At 44.5% G+C, this 18,560-nt stretch overlaps 1 protein-coding gene across 1 annotated transcript in view; it reads left to right on the forward strand.

Moving 5' to 3' along the window:
• The first annotated feature begins 438 nt into the window (after nucleotides 1–438).
• Nucleotides 439–18,560, forward strand: part of Ap3b1 (adaptor related protein complex 3 subunit beta 1) — a 202,242-nt gene continuing 184,120 nt past the window's right edge. The window contains exon 1 of the mRNA XM_051172495.1: nucleotides 439–589. Within this exon, the coding sequence (XP_051028452.1) occupies nucleotides 462–589 (128 nt within the window). The 5' untranslated portion in view covers nucleotides 439–461. The remainder of the gene's footprint in view (nucleotides 590–18,560) is intronic.

The raw sequence follows: 18,560 nt of genomic DNA on the forward strand, positions 1-18,560 counted from the left end.
AGCGAAGTTCAATCGGCCTGTCCGCCGACAGCAGAAGTGAAGCAAAGAGCCCTGGACGATCTCTTGCATTAAAACGCATCCAAGGGCCCCAAATCCACAGTAGTCTACAAAGCCCACTAACCCTCCTGCAAACTCCGCGCAAAACCAGCTTCCTGTAAAGGGTCCCGGGCGCAGCTTCCCAGCCGCCTCCAACACCCGGAGCACGAGAATCCAGCGAACCAGGAGCGGGCGGGCGCGCGGGACGCACACAGTGCGCACGCGCGCGGGGGGTGGGTGGGCCGCCAGGTCGGCCGGAGCGGTGACGAGCCCGGAAGCGCTGTCGCGAGCACTCGCTCTCCGCCCCCTCCCCCCCTCTCCGCCCAGCAACTAGTTTTGTTCGGTGTCCTCGGGACGCGAGCCCCTCGGAGTGAGAACCCCCGGACGGCGACGCGCCCGCCCGCCCGCTCGCCGGCACCGCCGCGATGTCCAGCAACAGTTTCGCCTACAGCGAGCAGCCGGGAGGAGGGGAGGCGGCGGAGCTGGGGCAGGAGGCCACCTCGACCATCTCTCCCTCAGGCGCCTTCGGCCTCTTCAGCAGCGATTGGAAGAAGTGAGGAGCCCGGGTTCGGGGTGCGGGAGCGCTGCGGAGGGCGGGGGGAACCCGAGGCGTTGCGGTGGGCGGGTGGGTGCGGGCCTTGTTGGGGACGTCCTGGGGGCGGGCGCCAGAGGTGGTGGCGTCGGTGGTTTTCAAACTTCAGCTGGGGAAGGGAACCAGTTGGTGAGCCCGAGGTTCCACTTCCCAAACCGTTGATTTGGGCTGGACCCAGGAGTTTGAATTCTGTACTTCTGGTGAATTTAAGGTCTATAGGATCAGACCTGGAGAAAGTCACTTATTGAAGGCCATTATAGTATTTGGGAAGTTGAGAATGGGCATGCTGCTTATTGGACCTGCAAAGTTAGGGGCTAAGGATTTGGGGTTCTATATGAATGACAAACTTGTTTTTTTTTTTTTTTTTTTTTTTTTTTTTTTTTTTTTAACCACCTTGGTTTACCACTTTTTTTTTTTAAACATGACGATCTTTGCACAAGGGTACTCTCCCACAGCCTCCAAAGCATTGAGATAATATTTAAATAGAGTGTTGTTATGAACCAATCAGAATTTAGTTATTTATAAATAATGTGAATTAAAAAAAAATAACCAGCATACACTTACCTTTGTAACAATTTACTAAGGGTTTATGGCAGATACCATCCAGAATTGAGAGCTGGGTGGTGGCGCACACCTTTAATCCCAGCACTTGGGAGGCAGAGGCAGGTGGCTCTCTGTGAATTTCTAGGCCAGCCTGGTCTACAAAGTGAGTCTAGGACAGTAGAAAAACTAAACAACAACAACAACAACAAAACAACCAAACCAAACTAAACCAAACAAAATCCATCCAGAATTGAAAATATCCTTAGTGGTTTCATTTCTGGTTTAGTTTTTACTTTTTGGGGGGGGTGAGGTGGAGTGGGGACACAGTTACAACAGCTTTGTTTAATTTTAGTTTCCTACCCCTTTCTTTCTGACAGGGTCTTGCTATACAACCTTGGCTGGCCTGGAACTCACTAGGTAGAGCAGGCTGGCCCGGAAGTCAGGTCCACACACCACCATATCAATCCACAGTTTTCTTATTTTTGATCTCGTAGTGTTACAAAATGTGAGACATAATATACCATCGCTAGATTATCCCAATTAAAGTAACTGGGCGGTTAGTTTTGTGGGTGTCAAGAGGGTATAATAAAATAGGAATCTAGTTCTGTAGCTCAGGCTGGACTCAAACCGGAACTTGCCATCCTCCTGCCTCCGCCTCCCAGGTGCTGGAATTACAGGTGTGAACTGTCAATACCAATATTGTAATTAAAAAAAAATTTTTTTTTCGAGACAGGGTTTCTCTGTGTAGCCTTGGCTGTCCTGGACTCACTTTATAGACCAGGCTGGCCTCGAACTCACAGCGATCCGCCTGCCTCTGCCTCCCGAGTGCTGGGATTAAAGGCGTGTGCCATCACGCCCGGCTTTGTAATTAAAATTTTTTTATACGATTGGGTAGACTATAAAGTGTTAATAGCTGAAACTGAGGTTAAAACGTGACTGTATTGACTCATATCTTGTATATAACATATTAATTGTCTTTGTGTTCATTATTTCCAGGATAGGAAAGTTTAAAAAAATAATTGATCTTATCTGTCTTTGTGTGCATTTAGGTGACTGATCTAACACGTTTCTTCTTCTTCTTCTTCTTCTCTTCTTCTTCTTCTTCTTCTTCTTCTTCACTTCGTCTCTTCTTCTTCTTCCTCCTCCTCCTCCTCCTCCTCCTCCTCCTCCTCCTCTCCTCCTCTTCTTCCTCCTCCTCCTCCTCCTCCTCCTCTTCTTCCTCCTCCTCCTCCTCTTCTTCTTCTTCCCCGAGACAGAATTTCTCTGTGTAGCCTTGGCTGTCCTGGGCTCACTTTGTAGGCCAGGCTGGCCTGGAAACTCACAGCGATCCACCTGCCTCTTCCTCCTAAGTGCTGGGGTTAATGGCGTGTACCACCACGCCGGCCCCAACAAATTTCTGGTAAAGCCACATTTTTCTCAGCAAAATGTTTCAGTTGTTGAGTTTGCATGTGACTTGTTACAGAATCTGCTTTCCTGACCTGTGAGCATTTAAGGCGTGCTTTACTTTTAGATGATATCAAGTATGGGCCTGATTTGGGAAGAGCGTGTGGCTTCATAGTGTTCTTGAAGTTACTGTTGAGTTAAAATGAGCTAACATTGAGAGCTTGTACACTTGGGTCCTCAGAATTACCACAGTCACTGTGTGTCTGCACACTGGGCTTGCCTAGGCAACTCCTCTGCCACCGAGCTGTTCCCAGTCCTGAGGCCCTCTTGGACTGTTACTAGGTATTTCTCTGATTCCATTTTATGGGTGAGGACATTGGAGTCTAGTGGTTAATTTGCCCATAGTCACAAAGTTGTCCAAATTTGAACCCAGATATTGTAATCTCAGTTCTATCTTTAATGTATTTTGATATGTTACTAACTACTTAAAATCTATGCTATTTTAATTAGGGAGCACATACGGCTCATCAAAGGTTTAAAACTCTGATTAGTAGCCATAGATATTATATAACCTTGAAGCTTTCAGGAGTTGAAACATTTTGGCTATTGAACTGGATTCTGATGGAGCTAATTGTGTAGGAACACACAGACTCCTGTTCTAGAAGTGGCCACTTAATCTCTCCTGAGTTCTCATTTTAAAAAGTTGCCAGGCATGGTGGCATATGTCTTTAAACCCAGCACTTGGGAGGCAGAGGCAAGCGGATCTCTGAGTTTGAGGCCAGCCTGGTCTACATCTACAAAGCAAGTCCAGGACAGCCAAGGCTACACAGAGGAACCCTGTCTCTAAACAAAACAAAACAAAACAAACAAGTAAATAAATTGTCAAGGAAGAGGTAGGCGGTGGATCTCTGAGTTCCAAGCCAGCTTGATAGCCATGGCTACACAGAGAAACCCTGCCATGAAAAGATTTCGTTTTTTGTTTTTCAAGTCTTTTGAGACAGGATCTTACTATGTAGCCCAGGCTGGCCTCAAACTTGTAACCTTTCTGTCTTAGACTCTTGAATGCTTGGATTTTCAGGCATGACCCTCCATACCTGGCTCTTTCCCTCTACTTTTTAATGGATTACTTTGAAATAGCTTCTGTTCTTTTTGTTTGTTTGTTTTTACTTTAAAGTCATTTCAGTTCCCCCACCCCCACCACCCCTAGCATTCTATATGTAGAATGCTTTATGTAGAATCACCAATTACAATTTAACCTTTTAGTTAGATGTCTTGGTGTGTGGGTTTGTGCAGTACCCTCAGAGGCCAGAAGAAGGCGTTATATCCTTCTGGAACTCATGTTAACAGACTGTTGTGAGCTACTTAATATGGTGCTAGGAACCAAACTTGGGTCCTCTGTGAGATTGGCATGTGGTCTTAACCACTGAGCTGTCTCTCTAGTCCAGAATCACCAATCAAAGCAAGAGTGCTGCTCACTTGCTCCTTTGCCCCTCCCATCCCCTCCCGTCCCCTCCCGTCCTCTCCCCTCCCCTCCCCTCCCTCCTTATTCCTTGCCTTTCCCATTTACACACACACTTACATGTACACACATGTCACGTAAAGTATATTGTTATCTTCTGAACCATGGAGATTAAGTTGTTTAAATCATGCCCTTTACCCTTAAAACCTTAGTATATGTTTTTGGTAATAAAAACAGTCTCTTGTGCAATCATGGTTACAGATATGGTCAAGAAGCTTGATGTTGTTACAGGAGACTATACAATCTAAATTTGCCCTTTGTTCCAATAGTGCCCTTTTTTCTTCTTCTAGCATGTTTTTCGTTAGTACAGGATCCAGTCTACTGTCACACAGTGTTTCATGTAGTGATTGTAACCCTTTAGTTCTCCATCAATGACTTCTTAGCTCTTCTTCATCTCACATGACCCCTTGGTATGTTTATACCAGCCGATTATTTTATAGCATGCTAATCCACTGGGATTTGCTGATGTCCTGTCATTGTTAGGTTTGGATTGTATGGCCCTGATTAGAGCACCGCTATAAGTAACATGTCTTCCAGCTGTTATGGTTAGAAACACAGGATACCCAGTCATCCTAATTTTTCTAGTTAAGGGCTTTTCTGGTCTCTTAACTATATCATTATTATTTTACCCCCCCCCCCCATCTATTTGTAGAAGGTACCTTGAGACCATGTAGATAGTTATCTCATTAAAGCCTTCAGCAGCCAGACACGAAGCGTTTGTTTTAAAGATTCATTTTATTTTTATTTACGTGTCTATGAATGTGTGTGTTTCTGTTGAGTATGTGCGTGTAAGTGTAGGTGATCAGGAGGCCAGAAGAGGGCATCAGATGACCTGGGATTGGAGTTTACACATGGTTGTGAGCTGCCTGATGTGGGTACTGGGAGACACACTCAGCTGCTCTTCACTGCTTGAGCCATCCCTAGTCTAAGACATCTTGGATTAGGTGTCTGGGTGACTAGACATCCTCTGAAGCTGCCTGTGTGGCTGTGACTGTGAGTGGGGTGCCCCTGTTCCCCACGTCCTCTGCAGTGTGCTCTCCAGTACTTCACTCATGTTCCAAGGATGTCTGATCTTTTCCTAGTCAGTTACTGATTTTTGTTCCAGAATCTTTTAATTAAATAAGTAATTAACTAATTATTTTTGTTTTTTGTTTCGGTTTTCGAGACAGGCTTTTTCTGTGTAGCTTTGGCAGTCCTGGAATGGCTTTGTGGATCAGGCTGGATTCAAACTCACAGCGATCCGCCTGCTTCTGCCTCTTGAGGGCTGGGATAGTTTACTTATTTTTATTTTTTGTGCATTGGTGTTTTGTCTGCATGTATGTTACAGGCAGTTATGAGCTGCCAGGTGGTTGCTGGGAATTGAACCCTGGTCCTTTTTAGAAGAGCAATTGGTGCTCTTAACTGCTGAGCTCTCTCTCCAGCCCTGTTTCCAGAATCTTATTTTAACCCTTCTCACCCTTCAAACAAACCCAGAATTAGCAAGGATCATATAGTTTTGTTAATCATCCTAATGTGTTAGTTTATTGGCCTTATGGTTTTTCATGTCTTTACTTTTAAATGTAAAGAACTGCCAGGCGTGGTGGTGCACTGCCTAGCACTCAAGGCAGGTGGATTGATGTGAGTTTGAGGTCAGCCTTGTCTACAAATGAGTCCAAGACAGAGAAACCCTGTCTTAAAAAAAACCAAAAACCAAAAAAGAAAAAGAAAAAAAGAAAAAAAAAAAAGGCAAAGAACTTATTTTATTTTGGAATAGTACATACTTTCATTGCTTTTGGTTATCTTCTAAGTTATTTTTCTTTATCATAAAAAAAGAAAATGAACCTTCCTTATCTTAGTCCATTTGGGTGTATGTGTAAAGAAATAATTTCCATTTTTTTTTCTGGCTTAAGCATTTAATTTCAAAGTAATTTCTAGATGAAACATATGACTAGTCAATTTTCTGATTCTTTTGAGTTCCTTTTGTGTATCTCATTACAAAATTTAAGCCATGATTTAAATATTTTTATTACCATGTAGTAATTGTATATATTTATGATGGTCGTTGTGGTATTTCAACATGTGTATACATTATGTACTGATCAAACCAGGGTAAATTAGCAATTTTGTCTCCATATTTCTTTGTTTAGCATTTTTGGCTCGTCACTTCTTTGTCACAACTTTTACCTAGTTCACTGAGAATTATAATTGGCTCACTGTTCTATGGGATGTCTTTATTACTGTTCTGTTGTTTAAGGAGACACCATGACCAAGGCAACTCTCATAAAGGAAAGCATTTAATTGGGAGCTTGCTTACAGTTTCAGAGGGTGAGTGCATTATCATGGTGCACACAGGCATGGCACTGGAGAGAGCTTTCCATTCTGATGGGCAGGCAGCAGGCAGAGGGAGCAAGACTGGGCGTGGAGTGGGCTTTTGAAACCTCCAAGCCCACTCTAAGAAGTATGTCTTCCAACAAAGCCACACTTCAACCAGACCACTCCTGCTAAGCCTTCCCAAACAGTAGCAGTAACTGGGACCAAGCATTTACACATTTGAGCTCTGGGGGCCATTGTCACTCAAGCTGCCACAGGGTACTAGAACTCTAGTCTGGTAGTCATCCAGCTCCATGCTTGCCCTCTCTCAGTTCCGCAGAAGCAGTGATTGCAAACGCATGATGCCAGGAATCATATGAGGGGTTCCCACGTCCTTCCCTGTGAGAGCACTGTGGTGTTTCAGAGCATGTCAGGAGGCAGAAGACCAGGGTCCAGCCACTGCTTTTTTCCATTGACAGCAGCACTTTCTTGTTCAGCTTGGTTGAGTTCCTCAAATTTCAGTTTCCTTGTTTCTAGAAAGGGTGTGATTAATACTTGCCTGTTCTGGGAGATCCTTGTCAGACTGTTTGGAGGAAAGCTCTCTCCTCTTCCCTTCTTCCCTCGCTTCCTTCTCTTCCCTGTTTCCTTCTTTCCCTCCCTCTTCCTTTTTTTTTTTTTTTTGCTTCTTTTGTCTGTCTATCCTTTTTTGTTTTTGTTTTCGTTTTGTTTTTTTCTCTTTTTTTGACTTATCATCTTCCACTGTTCAGGCTGGCCTGGAACTCATAGTATGTAGAGCAGATTAGCCTCAAATGTGAAGCAGCCATTTTTTTTTTTTTTTTTTTTTGTCTCTCAACCTCCCTTTAGTGCTAGGGTTACAAGCATGAGCCACTGTGCCCAGAAGAAGGTGATTTCTAAGCTGGAATCTAAACTAACTTACGAGAAACTGTTGAGCGCTTCGTTGAAGTGGTGGTGCTGGAGCCTAAGCTCTGAGGAGACTTGTGCAGCATGGATGAGAGTGGGAGTAACTTAGACCAAGAGTGTAGAAGTCAGGAGAGCAGCAGGGAAGGGTCCATGCTCAGATGAGCGCAGTGTGGACCTCAGGGTTCTGGGCAGCAGATAAGAAGGTACAGGGATGTTTGAGCCACCCAGGGAGAGTTTCTTAGAAGTTGGGCAGTAGAGATAAAAGGCATTTGCTGCTGAATCCAAGAATCAGCAAAGTGCAGACTGAGGGCAGGAGAATGAAGGTCGCAGAGGCCCTTGCATTTAATAGTTAAAGGTTAGTGACCAGGGATTAGCAGTCCATCACCTACTGAACTACATTGAAAGGTGACAGTGTAACCCTTTCCTGGGGTGGAATGGACTTGTTACTTTATGCCCACAGAGCATGTTTAGAGCCTGCGGAAGGGCTGCAGGCTGCACGGTTTTCTGAAGTGGGTATTACATTAAGTGCATTTTCATTGCATTATCAGCTTTATGGTGTCAACCCTGGGCATACCTTCACCCCCTCTTTAATCCCAGTGCTTCTCACTGCCGCCGAGGGGGGAGATCCACACATACTTGGTCTGTATGAAGTTGTCACAGGTCTCACTTTATCTCTGCCATTTTTCCTGCCTTTCAAGAAGTCGGAGGCCTGGTGGCACTCATAGGAAGGATAGCAGCCTACCAAGAAGAGACTTGATACCCAATGAGCATATACAGGGGGAGGAGGTCTCCCTCAGTCACAGTCATAGGGGAGGGGAGTAAGGGGAAAATGGGAGGGAGGGAGAAATGGGAGGATAACAAGGGATGGGATAACAATTAAGATGTAATATGAATAAATTAATAAAATATATTATTAAAAAAACAAAAGAAGTCAGGGCTGGGCTGTGGTAGTGCACGGCTTTAATCCCAGCACTTGGGAGGCAGAGGCAGGTGGATCTCCATGACTTCCAGGCCAGCCTGGACTACAGAGCGAGTTCCAGGACAGCCAGAGCTGTTACACAGAGAAACCCTGTTTTGGAAAAAAAAAAAAGTCAGTAGACACGCACCAAAGGAGACAGTCTAATAGAGGACGTCCATAAGTACATTTTTCAAATTAATCCAGTTCTAGGTGTCAGTACTTCACTAATAGTAAAACATTATTTTTAACATAGCTTACAAGGTATTACTGTATGAGGCTGTAAATGTGTTTATGCGACTGTTTCAGTTTCCATTGATGTTTAGTTTTATTAGGATCGGTATCGTGTTTTTATTTTTTATTATTTATTTTTAAAAGATTTATTATATACACCATGTTTTGCCTACATGTAGGCCTGCATACCAGAAGAGGGCACCAGATCTCATTATAGGTAGTTGTGAGCCACCATGTGGTTGCTGGGAATTGAACTCAGGACCTTTGGAAGAGCAGCCAGTGCTCTTAACCACTGAGCTATGTCTCTAGCCTCTTGTGTTTTTATTTTTTATTTAATGCTTCTTCATGGTTGCGGTTGTGAGAGCTTGGTCTTCTTACTCTGGTATTTCTGGCTGATATTTTTACTTTGTTCAATAGTTCTGTGTGTTTGGGATTCTGGAAACCCATTTAATACTTGTTGAACATTTGCCTATGGCAGTGGTTCTCAACTCTCCTAATGCCGTGGCCCTTAATAAAGTTCCGCATGTTGTGATCCCAACCATAACATTATTTCGTTGCTACTTCATACCCTTAGTTTTGCTGCTGTTATGAATTGTACTGTAAATTTCTGATATGCAGGGTATCTGGCATGCGAGCCCCTAAGGGTCTACTGACATAGAGAATCTCTCACACATTGTAGTAGTAAATGACCTGATTTATGTGAAGTGGATCAGGAAAGGATTTTTTTGGTTCATAATTTTGCCTGACAGGTATTTTCGGGTCTTTTACTCTGTTCAGGGATTCTGATTGTATTAACACTTACTGTCTGATTAGCCAGTGCTGTTCCGAAGTGAAGGCTTGGGGAGAGAAATGACTGGCAGTTGAGAGCCCTGGCTGCTCCTGTAGAGGACTGCAGTTCAGTTCCCAGTGCCCACGTGGTGGCTCACAACTGCCTGTAATGCGAGCTTCAGCTATTTGACACCTTGTTTTGCCTACTGTGGACACCTGCACACTTGTGCAAACATCACACACAGAATCACACCCACACACTCACATGCAGGATGGCTGGCGATTGCTCAGTGGTAGATTTTGTGCGTAGCATTCTTTGGGAGAGCAGCCAGGGCTCTCAGCCTCTGAGCCATCTCTCCAGCCCATTGGGTTGTTATTTTTTATTTAATGCTTCTTTATGGTTGCAGGTGTAAGAGCTAAGCTCATGGTTTGATCCTGTGCACCTTTTAAGGAGAGGGTGGTGTGCCTTGTTCTGTGGCCCCTGTACAGAAGGCAACTTACCACCTGAAATAGTTTTGGAACAGCCATTTTCTTCATGGCACTGCTTTTGTCTTGACTGTGTTAGGTTCCATTAACTTAGAATTGCCACATCAATCAAGATTTTAAGTCTTATCCTCTTCAAAGGCATATTTTATTACAATTTGGGATTATTCCATATGCATTTCTTTGTGTTTCTTTTGTCTTGGTGCTGTGATCCAATACAGCGTCTTGTACATGTTAAGCTTGTTGTCTGCTGGGAGCTAGACGCCCACCCATCCTGCTTCTCCTGTGGACACTAATCTAGGCATATAATTCCTGTTAAATTGTGTTAGAATTCTGGCCTTTTTGGTGTGTTGTACCTACTGAATGCCATTTATTAATATGATTTAACTTTTGAAATGCATCTTAAACTAAGTGTGATGAGTGAGGCCTGATGCAGCGTGCCTGCAAGCAGGGTCTTGCTCCTCTAGCGCTTTCCTTTCTTTTGCTTCACTTGGGCTCGTTCTCGGAGAAGAGTCAGTTCTGACTTTATACTTCAGCAGATACTCAGCCGCTCAGGAAACTGCTCACCCTTTGACATAGGCTACTTTAAGACCACCGAAATTTCTAGAAATCCGAGTCCTTACACTTCTGGCTTGGCTGTGAGATACTGTTATCTTAGGAAAAGCTTGTAGCTTCCAGCATTATTCCTTGGAAGGGCTGATTGTAAACAGCAACAATAAAAAGCAGGCAGATGGCTCCTGAAATGTTTTTTTTTTTAAACTGCATTAAAGTTACACTCACAGAATGACAAATGTGTCATGGTAAAATAATATGACAGCATCACACTTGTGTATATAAATGAACCCCTGACAAAAACAAATTGCCCCCAGTCCAAATTGAAAATTTAAAGTGAAGAGCCCAAAGTAGAATAATCAGGGAGGAAATGATTTCCTGTATTTCATATTATGAGCAGTGCTGGTTGTATTTAGGGAAGACATTTAGCATATCAGCTGGAGCAAGTCCACAGATCCACACAAGATAGGTAGTTTGTAGCCAGTGCCTGCTCACTAATGGGCTGACTGTTTGTATTGCTGATAGGAGCTGATGTCCTAGTCAGAACACCAGCGTCTACTACTTAAGCAGAGTGAGTTGGCATGGGGGCCGAACGAGGGGGAGACTGTAAAGGAGGTTGGTTCCCAACCTATGGTTCCCAACCCACCCATGGTTCCCAACCCATGGTTCCTAACCCACCCATGGTTCCTAACCCACCCATGGTTCCTAACCCACCCATGGTTCCTAACCCACCCATGGTTCCTAACCCACCCATGGCTCCTAACCCACCCATGGCTCCTAACCCACCCATGGTTCCTAACCCACCCATGGTTTCCAACCCACCCATGGTTCCTAACCCATGGTTCCCAACCCATGGTTCCCAACCCACCCATGGTTCCCAACCCATGGTTCCTAACCCACCCACGGTTCCCAACCCACCCATGGTTTCCAACCCATGGTTCCTAACCCACCCATGGTTCCTAACCCACCCATGGTGCCCAATCCATCGTTCCTAACCCACCCATGGTTCCCAACCCACCATGGTTCCCCATGAAGGATGGGGAAGAAACTAGCACATGAGGGCAGAATGGTGTGGAGTTGAGTGCAAGGTGGGGCCAGATTGTGCAGGGCTTCATAACTCAGGGTTTTGGAGTTTATTCTGCCAAGCAAAGCCCTTGGAGAGCTTTACGTAGAGTGTGTATTTAGAACATGCTTAACTGCAAAGTGTCAGTTATTTCAATAACAAGTTTTAGGAGTCATTTATTGGTTTAACACATAAGAATGTGGTCTGCATGTTAGGCATTGCTCTTTACAAATATTCTTCCTTCTCTTGCCCACTTCTTCCCTCTCTTCTTACTTTGTGTGTTTCTCTCTCTGTCTACCCCCCTCTGTGTGTGTGTGTCTGTGTATGTATGTATGTGTATATGTATACATGTGTGTATGTGTATATGCATGCATGTGTGTGCATATGTATGGTTGCACATGTGTGTATGTAAGTATACATGTGTGTATGTATGCATGTTTATGTGTGTATGCATGTGCGTATGTACGTATGTATAGATGTATGTATGTGAAGGTGCATGTGCCTCTAAGTATGTTCCATTTCATGTTGGGATCAGTGAACAGCTTTTGGGGACTGGTTCTCTCCTTTCACCAAATGGTCGCAGGGATCAAATGCAGATTGGAAGGCTTGGTGGTTTATGAGTCTTTACTCTCTAAGCCATTGCTCTGGCTCCAGCTGCGGTTCTTGATGCTAAGGAATAAGCTGTGAATACCGTGTGATCCTGCAGTTTATGTTTCTACCAGAAAGGATGTGCACTAGGCAGTCACTGTGAGGCCGTCTGATGACAAAGACAGCCGGAGAAGCGGGAGGAAAGGGTAGTGTAGAGTGGGCTTGGAATGGAGTTACCAAAGCAGAGCCAGGAGAAATTCCAGGAGCATATACATGAAGGAGATGAGGAATTGACATGTGGGTGTCTGTTCAGTCACAAGGCATAACAATTGCTTAGGCTTCAAGGCAGGAACATTTCTTACCCATTCAAGGATCAAGAGAGGCCAGTGTGGCTGGAGTAAACAAAGTAAATAAATTAGTTTAAGATGAGATAAGAAAGCCGGGCGGTGGTGGCGCATGCCTTTAATCCCAGCACTTGGGAGGCAGAGGCAGGCAGATCTCTGTGAGTTCGAGGCCAGCCTGGTCTACACAGTGAGTTCCAGGACAGCCAGAGCTGTTACACAGAGAAACTTTGTCTCAAAAAACAAACAGACAAACAAAAAACAAAACAAAACAAACAAAAAACCAAAAAACAAGATGAGATGAGAAGAGGTAAGATTTAGGGTACAGATGGGCACCAGCTTGTAAAAGGCCTTGTAAAGACAGGATTTTTGCCCAGAGAGAGAAGGAATGCCACTGTGGAGTTTGAGGTAAGGAGTGGGATGACCCCATTTACTAAGACCTAAAATAGGGGTGAGGGTGGTGGCATAGGCCTTTAATCCTAGCACTGAGGCGACAGAGATAGGTGTATCTCTGTGAGTTCAAGGCCAGCGTGGTCTACAAAGTGAGTCCAGTATAGCCAGAGCTACACAGGGAAACCCTGTCTTGAAAAACCAACCAAACAACAAACCAACCAACCAAACAAAAGAGAACTTCCAGCGTAAATGGAAAATGTTTCTAGAAGGTCCATGAGTGGCAGCATCATTGGGTAGTGGCAGACATCTCTTTTATGACAGAACATCTAAGGAGTACTTTTGGTTTATGGGCAGTGATTTAGAGCTCACTGGGAACGGGAGAAAGTTCAGCGTGAGCAGAGCCCAGAGCTGGGGGAAAATGAAGCATGTGAGGAGTAGGTGACTGCAGCCTCTGTGCAGACCGTGTGGCACTCTGTGCTGAGCTTTTTGGACTTTGTCAGGAAAGTTTGCACAGTAAGGACCTGGGAAGGAATTCTAAGTAGAAGAGTTAGGAATTTAATGAGATTTGTTTTAGAAACACTTGGGGTATTAAATTGGACCAGCGTGAGAATGGTGCTGTTGGATGATGCTGGGAAAACAAATACAGCAAATTTGGAGTGAGGAAGGGAGATGTTGAGTTCTGTTTTGGATTTCTTGAGTTTGAACTGATAGATGAACATCCTTTAAACAGACAGATTGGATGCCAGGCAGGTGCACGCCTTTAATCCTAGCACTTGGGAGGAAGAGGCAGGCGGATCTTGTGAGTTCGAGACCAGCCTAGTCTGCAAAGAGAGTCCAGGACAGCCAGAGCTACACAGGGAAACCCTGTCTTGAAAAACTACCACCACCACCAAAAAACCAAACCAAACCAAAATAAAACACCCCAAAGCAGTGAGATGGTAGATGTAGCCTCACACCTGGCTGGTCATAGGCATCTGCTGGTTACCATTTGATAATGATGTTGGACACACTGAATAGGCAGTGTGTGGTACTTGAAAGGCCACTGTGGATCTTAGTAATGCCAACATTGAGGAGAAGGAAGAATTGGTGCTCACTTGGAAAGCAGTTTGGAAAGCTGTGGAAGTTGACCGCCCCCCTCCACAATTAGTGCATTATATTTAAGATTTACCATGAAGGCCAAACCTTCTTCTGAAAGAGAAAGATGACAGATACTTGACTTGTTGAGACATTTTGAGGCAGGAGAACATGCTGCTCAGCTATGCCTGCTTGGGTCAGTCTACCTGGAGTGAAAGCCTGTCCCAGAGAGGTTAGTGTCCCGGCCAGACTACTTGACCACTCTTGGCCCTGAACTCCTTGGGTAGGAAATGAGAATGAAGGTAGCAGTAGAACCTTTACTTTGAAGAGTTGTGAGGGCAAAGTGGTCCAACCAACTGTTAAATATAGACTGTTAAACATAAACTGTTAGTATTTACTAATAGCTGTATGCAGTTACTATTCTTGCACGATGTATAATAAGTAATTATCATCGTTGTGACACCATTAAGACCCAGAATTTTTTTTTCTTTTTAAGATTTATTTATTTATTATTATGTAGACAGTGCTCTGCTTGCCTATATAGCTGCATGCCAGAATAGGGCATCAGATCACATTATAGATGGTTGTGAGCCACCATGTGGTTGCTGGGAATTGAACTCAGGACTTTTGGAAGAGCAGCCAGTGCTCTCAACCACTGAGCCATCTTTCCAGCCCCACTGAGTTCTTTAAAAAATTGTTTTGTCACTGTGCAGTGGTGGCGCATGCCTTTAATACCAGCACTTGGGAAGCAGAAGCAGGCGCGGATCGCTGTGAGTTCGAGGCCAGCCTGGTCTACAAAGCAAGTCTAGGACAGTCAAGGCTGCACAGAGAAATCTTATCTCGAAAAACAAAACAAAAAAATTGTTTTGTCCTTTTTCAGCTTATGATTAGAAAATCATCATTAATTTTTCACATTAACCATTGCTTTGCTTTTTTAGTTTTCAAATTATGACTAAGTTTTTTTACTACTGTTTTTTTCCCTGAATCATAGCATTTGGAATAACTAACGTGACCATACAAAAGTAAACAATAAGTCCCATGTTTGTGTGTTTGCTGGGCCAAGAGCTATAGTCCGGAGCCGCGTACCTAGCCAACCTTCCAGTTTACTTGCAGGCATTCTGTTGCTTTGAGGCAGTCTCTCAAGCTCGTTTCTCAAAGAAGAGAACTTCTGAGCCAGGTGTGGTGGCGCACACCTTTAAACCCAGCACTCAGGAGGCAGAGGCAGGCAGATCTCTGTGAGTTCCAGGCCAGCCTGGTCTTGGGGCTACACAGAGAAACCCTGGAAAGGGGGGGCAGGGAGAAGCATGAAAAAGAGAACTTCCAGCAGAAATGGAAAATGTTTCTAGAAGGTCCTTGGGCAGCAGAGCCAGCTGTTGGGGATAGTGAAGGACAGTGAGGTCAGGAACTGTGTTGACTTGATTTAGCGGCCCAGGCCTTTGTCAGTGGCCCTGGTGGTGGTGAGAATATTGGAGTGCAGTAGATGGACAGAGAGTGAGAAGTGAGTAAAAGATGACTCTGTCTTCAGGTCATTTGGCTTCCAGGACAGAGAAAGTATGGCGACTGTAGGAAGACACAGAATCGTGGATGCCTTTTTGGAGAAAGCATAGATGATGCCTGTGTGGTGAGCAGGAGACAGCAGAGGAGGGCAGGGAGTGTAAGAGAGAGGCTCAGGGAACAGCAGAGGAGGACAGCATGGATTCAGAGTCTGCAAGTTAGAAGGAAGATGGTTAGGTCATGTGAGAAGTAGAGGCGGGGTAGCAGGAGAAAACCAGGAAGTGGAGAGTTGGTAAGACAGTGGGAGGCCTGTGACTGAGCAAACACGTCTCCTGGTGACGAAGATAGAGCATGTTTATGTCAGCAGTGCTCATTCATGGTTCATAGCATGGACTGAGGTTCTCTTAAATGGCAGCTATGAATGTCAGTTTGGACAAAAAGTTTAGGAAATTGGAACAGAAAGATGCTAGATTAAAAACACAGTATACAGGCTGGAATGGGAAAAAGTAGTAGGGAAAAATGATTTGGGGATCTAGAAATTTCTACAGGAGGAATACTGATTGAGACTGCTGCAAGGATAAGTAAAAGACTGATTTTAAAAGTCACAGGATTTAATGTTGAGAGATTGAGCAGCTTTGGGTGTTCACTGTGGAAGTGGCCCACTGAAACTTAAGATGAGGAGGCCTAGGCAGTTAGAAAACAGGATCTGAGATGGGCTTTTCAGCTGAAGGTGGAGTCCCTAGAGCAGCCACTGACTTAAGTGTCTGAGCTGAGTGGAGGAATGGCAGATGACAAAGCCAGGGACGGTCAGGGCTCTGGGCCAGTTAGAAAACTTAGAGCATAATTTATAGTGTGCAGCTAGTGAGTTTGTGGAACTGCGCAGCAGCACTTTGGGGCACTGAGCTTCTCTTGCCTCTATTGGAGTTTCTATTTCCTTTTCTGCACTACAATTTAAAGCCATGTACATGTTATAAGCAATTGAATACCTCCCTCCCTTACATTAAAGCTGGGAACAGACATTTGCGTGTGTGTAGTTGTTGGCAGCAATGCAGCAGTTATTATCTTTTTCTCTCTGCCTCTCTATGCCACCATACCTCTCATTCCGTAGCCTCTGCTCTCAGCTTGGAGATGTGAGCCAGTGTTCTACCAGTAATAACGATTGCTTATATCATTTCTTGAACTAGGGCCTCACTACATAGCTCTGGCTAGACTGGAAGTTTTTGTGTAGACCAGGCTGGTTTCAATCGGAGAGATCCATCTGCTCTGTCTCCCAATGCTAGGATAAAAGGTGTGTGTCACCATGCCCAGTCTTACTTAGTATTTTTTTTTCAATAATCGTTGGCCCTTCCGTTTATATACCTCAAGAATTAGTCTGTCTGCCCAGATGTCCTACATGTTACTCCCTCTGGGGAGTGAACCAGCGCTCTGTGCGTGCTCGCAGGGCTCTGCCACTAAGTTCCATCCCCAGCCAGACATGACTGTGGGAGTCTCTGCCCCTCTCAACTCACTGAACCTCTGGTCACTAGTACTGTGGACATCAGCTACTCAGCCAGAAACCCTTTCTGGATTTGTGTCTGTCCTTTTGTGGGTGACAGCATACCACATGCACCCCATTGCTTTCACGTCCAGATACTCTTAGGTCTCCTCTTTATGAATCATGCCTTCGCATCTTTAGGGTACTGTGTACTTGCAACTATTTCTTCTCTTTTGACTCCAGTTTTGATTGTACAAAGGTTTCTTTCCAGGATAGTGAACTAATTCCGTGTTATTTGAAATCATGGGGCCTGTTCCTTGTACTTTGGAAGGCTGTGGCTTTTACATTTGTCCCTGAAAATTCAGGGCCACTTCCCCTGTGCAGTTTTCAGAACAAGCATGTGCTTATCTTTCCAGGTGTGAGAGCACGGCCTCAGAGAGTGTTATCTTTCAGTGGCCTAAGGGACCCCAGAGCATCTCTGCAGAATCACTTCTTATAACCTTGCTCTTAAGATGGCCGCTCAAGTGCAGCCTCCTTCAACTGTCGCATCACCCCTCGAGCCTTCTTTTTATCCAGATAAGCCCAGTTACTGTCAAAAGTGTTCTGGCTTCCCTTATTTTTTTCTGGAATACCCTTTATCCTTTCCTGGTCCTCATCTTAAGGTCTAAGTTACGGCCATCTTGGCCAGAAGCCCCAGCCTCTGTTGCTCACCCCTTAGCTGAGTGGTTAAAGACATTTGCAGCCTAATTTTGCAAGACTGACAACTGAGTTCAGTTACCCGTAACCCCTTACAAAGGAGGAAGGAGAGAACAGACTTCAGAGTTGTCCTCTGACCTACCACATGCACCAAGGCATGCCCCCCACACTAATAATAAGGAAAGTTAAAAATTAAAAAAGACAGAGATAAGCATCCATCTTCAGTACATAGAAAAGTCTATCATGTAAACCTCAGTAATTTACAATTTTAAGATTATATTTTGGTTGCTAGGTGGTGGTGTGCACGCCTTTAATCCCAGCACTGGGAGGCAAAGGCCAAGTAGATCTGAGTTTGAGGCCAACCTGGTCTACAGAGTGAATTCTAGTATAGTCAGGACTACATAAAGAAGGCTTGCCTTAAAAAAACCAAAATAATATAAAATAACTTATATTTCTGTCAAGTAGGGCTAGGGCCTTTTTGTTGTTTTTAGATCTCCATATGAAACCTTCATCGGGGACTTAAGAGGGACCACATGACTTTAAAAACACACAGCAAAAACAAAAATATTGGTTTTGCCATTTCATAACTGCACCGCCCCCCTACCCTTGTTTTTTTTGAGACGGGCCCAGGCTGCCCTGGGATGTCTGGGCCTCTGACGCTCCCGCCTCCAGGAGTGCTGGAATTACAGGCATGTACCACACCACTCCCGGTTTGGTGTTGTCCATTCCTGCCCCAGATCTTGGAGCCCAGTGTCTCCTAAGGGTACAATAATGTAAGAACACACATATTGCAGCTCCCTAGAGCTTGTCCAGCTTGACGGTGTCACTGTGCTGAGTTTTAGAAACATACATTTTCAAGGGCTCTGGGAGGAGTTTGTCTCAAGTAGAGGATTACATATTGATATCCCCAGTTCCCGACACAGAAGGCTGATCCAACAACGCATCAGATGGGAAACTTGCCTTCTGTGGCCTTGGAAACATGTTTGCTTTAAAAAAAGAGTTTTAAAATTAATCTAGCTTTGAGTTGGCATAGCTTACTAATGCAGTTGAAGAAAACTTATATTTACCCTCATAGAGTTTATGAATTTCTTGGAGGAAGAGTGAATACTAATACTCAGACTAGATGCACCAACTGACTGCTTGGCATGTCTGTGCTTATACC

This window comes from Acomys russatus, chromosome 30, assembly GCF_903995435.1.
Source record: "Acomys russatus chromosome 30, mAcoRus1.1, whole genome shotgun sequence".
In the NCBI taxonomy this organism is placed as follows: domain Eukaryota; kingdom Metazoa; phylum Chordata; class Mammalia; order Rodentia; family Muridae; genus Acomys; species Acomys russatus.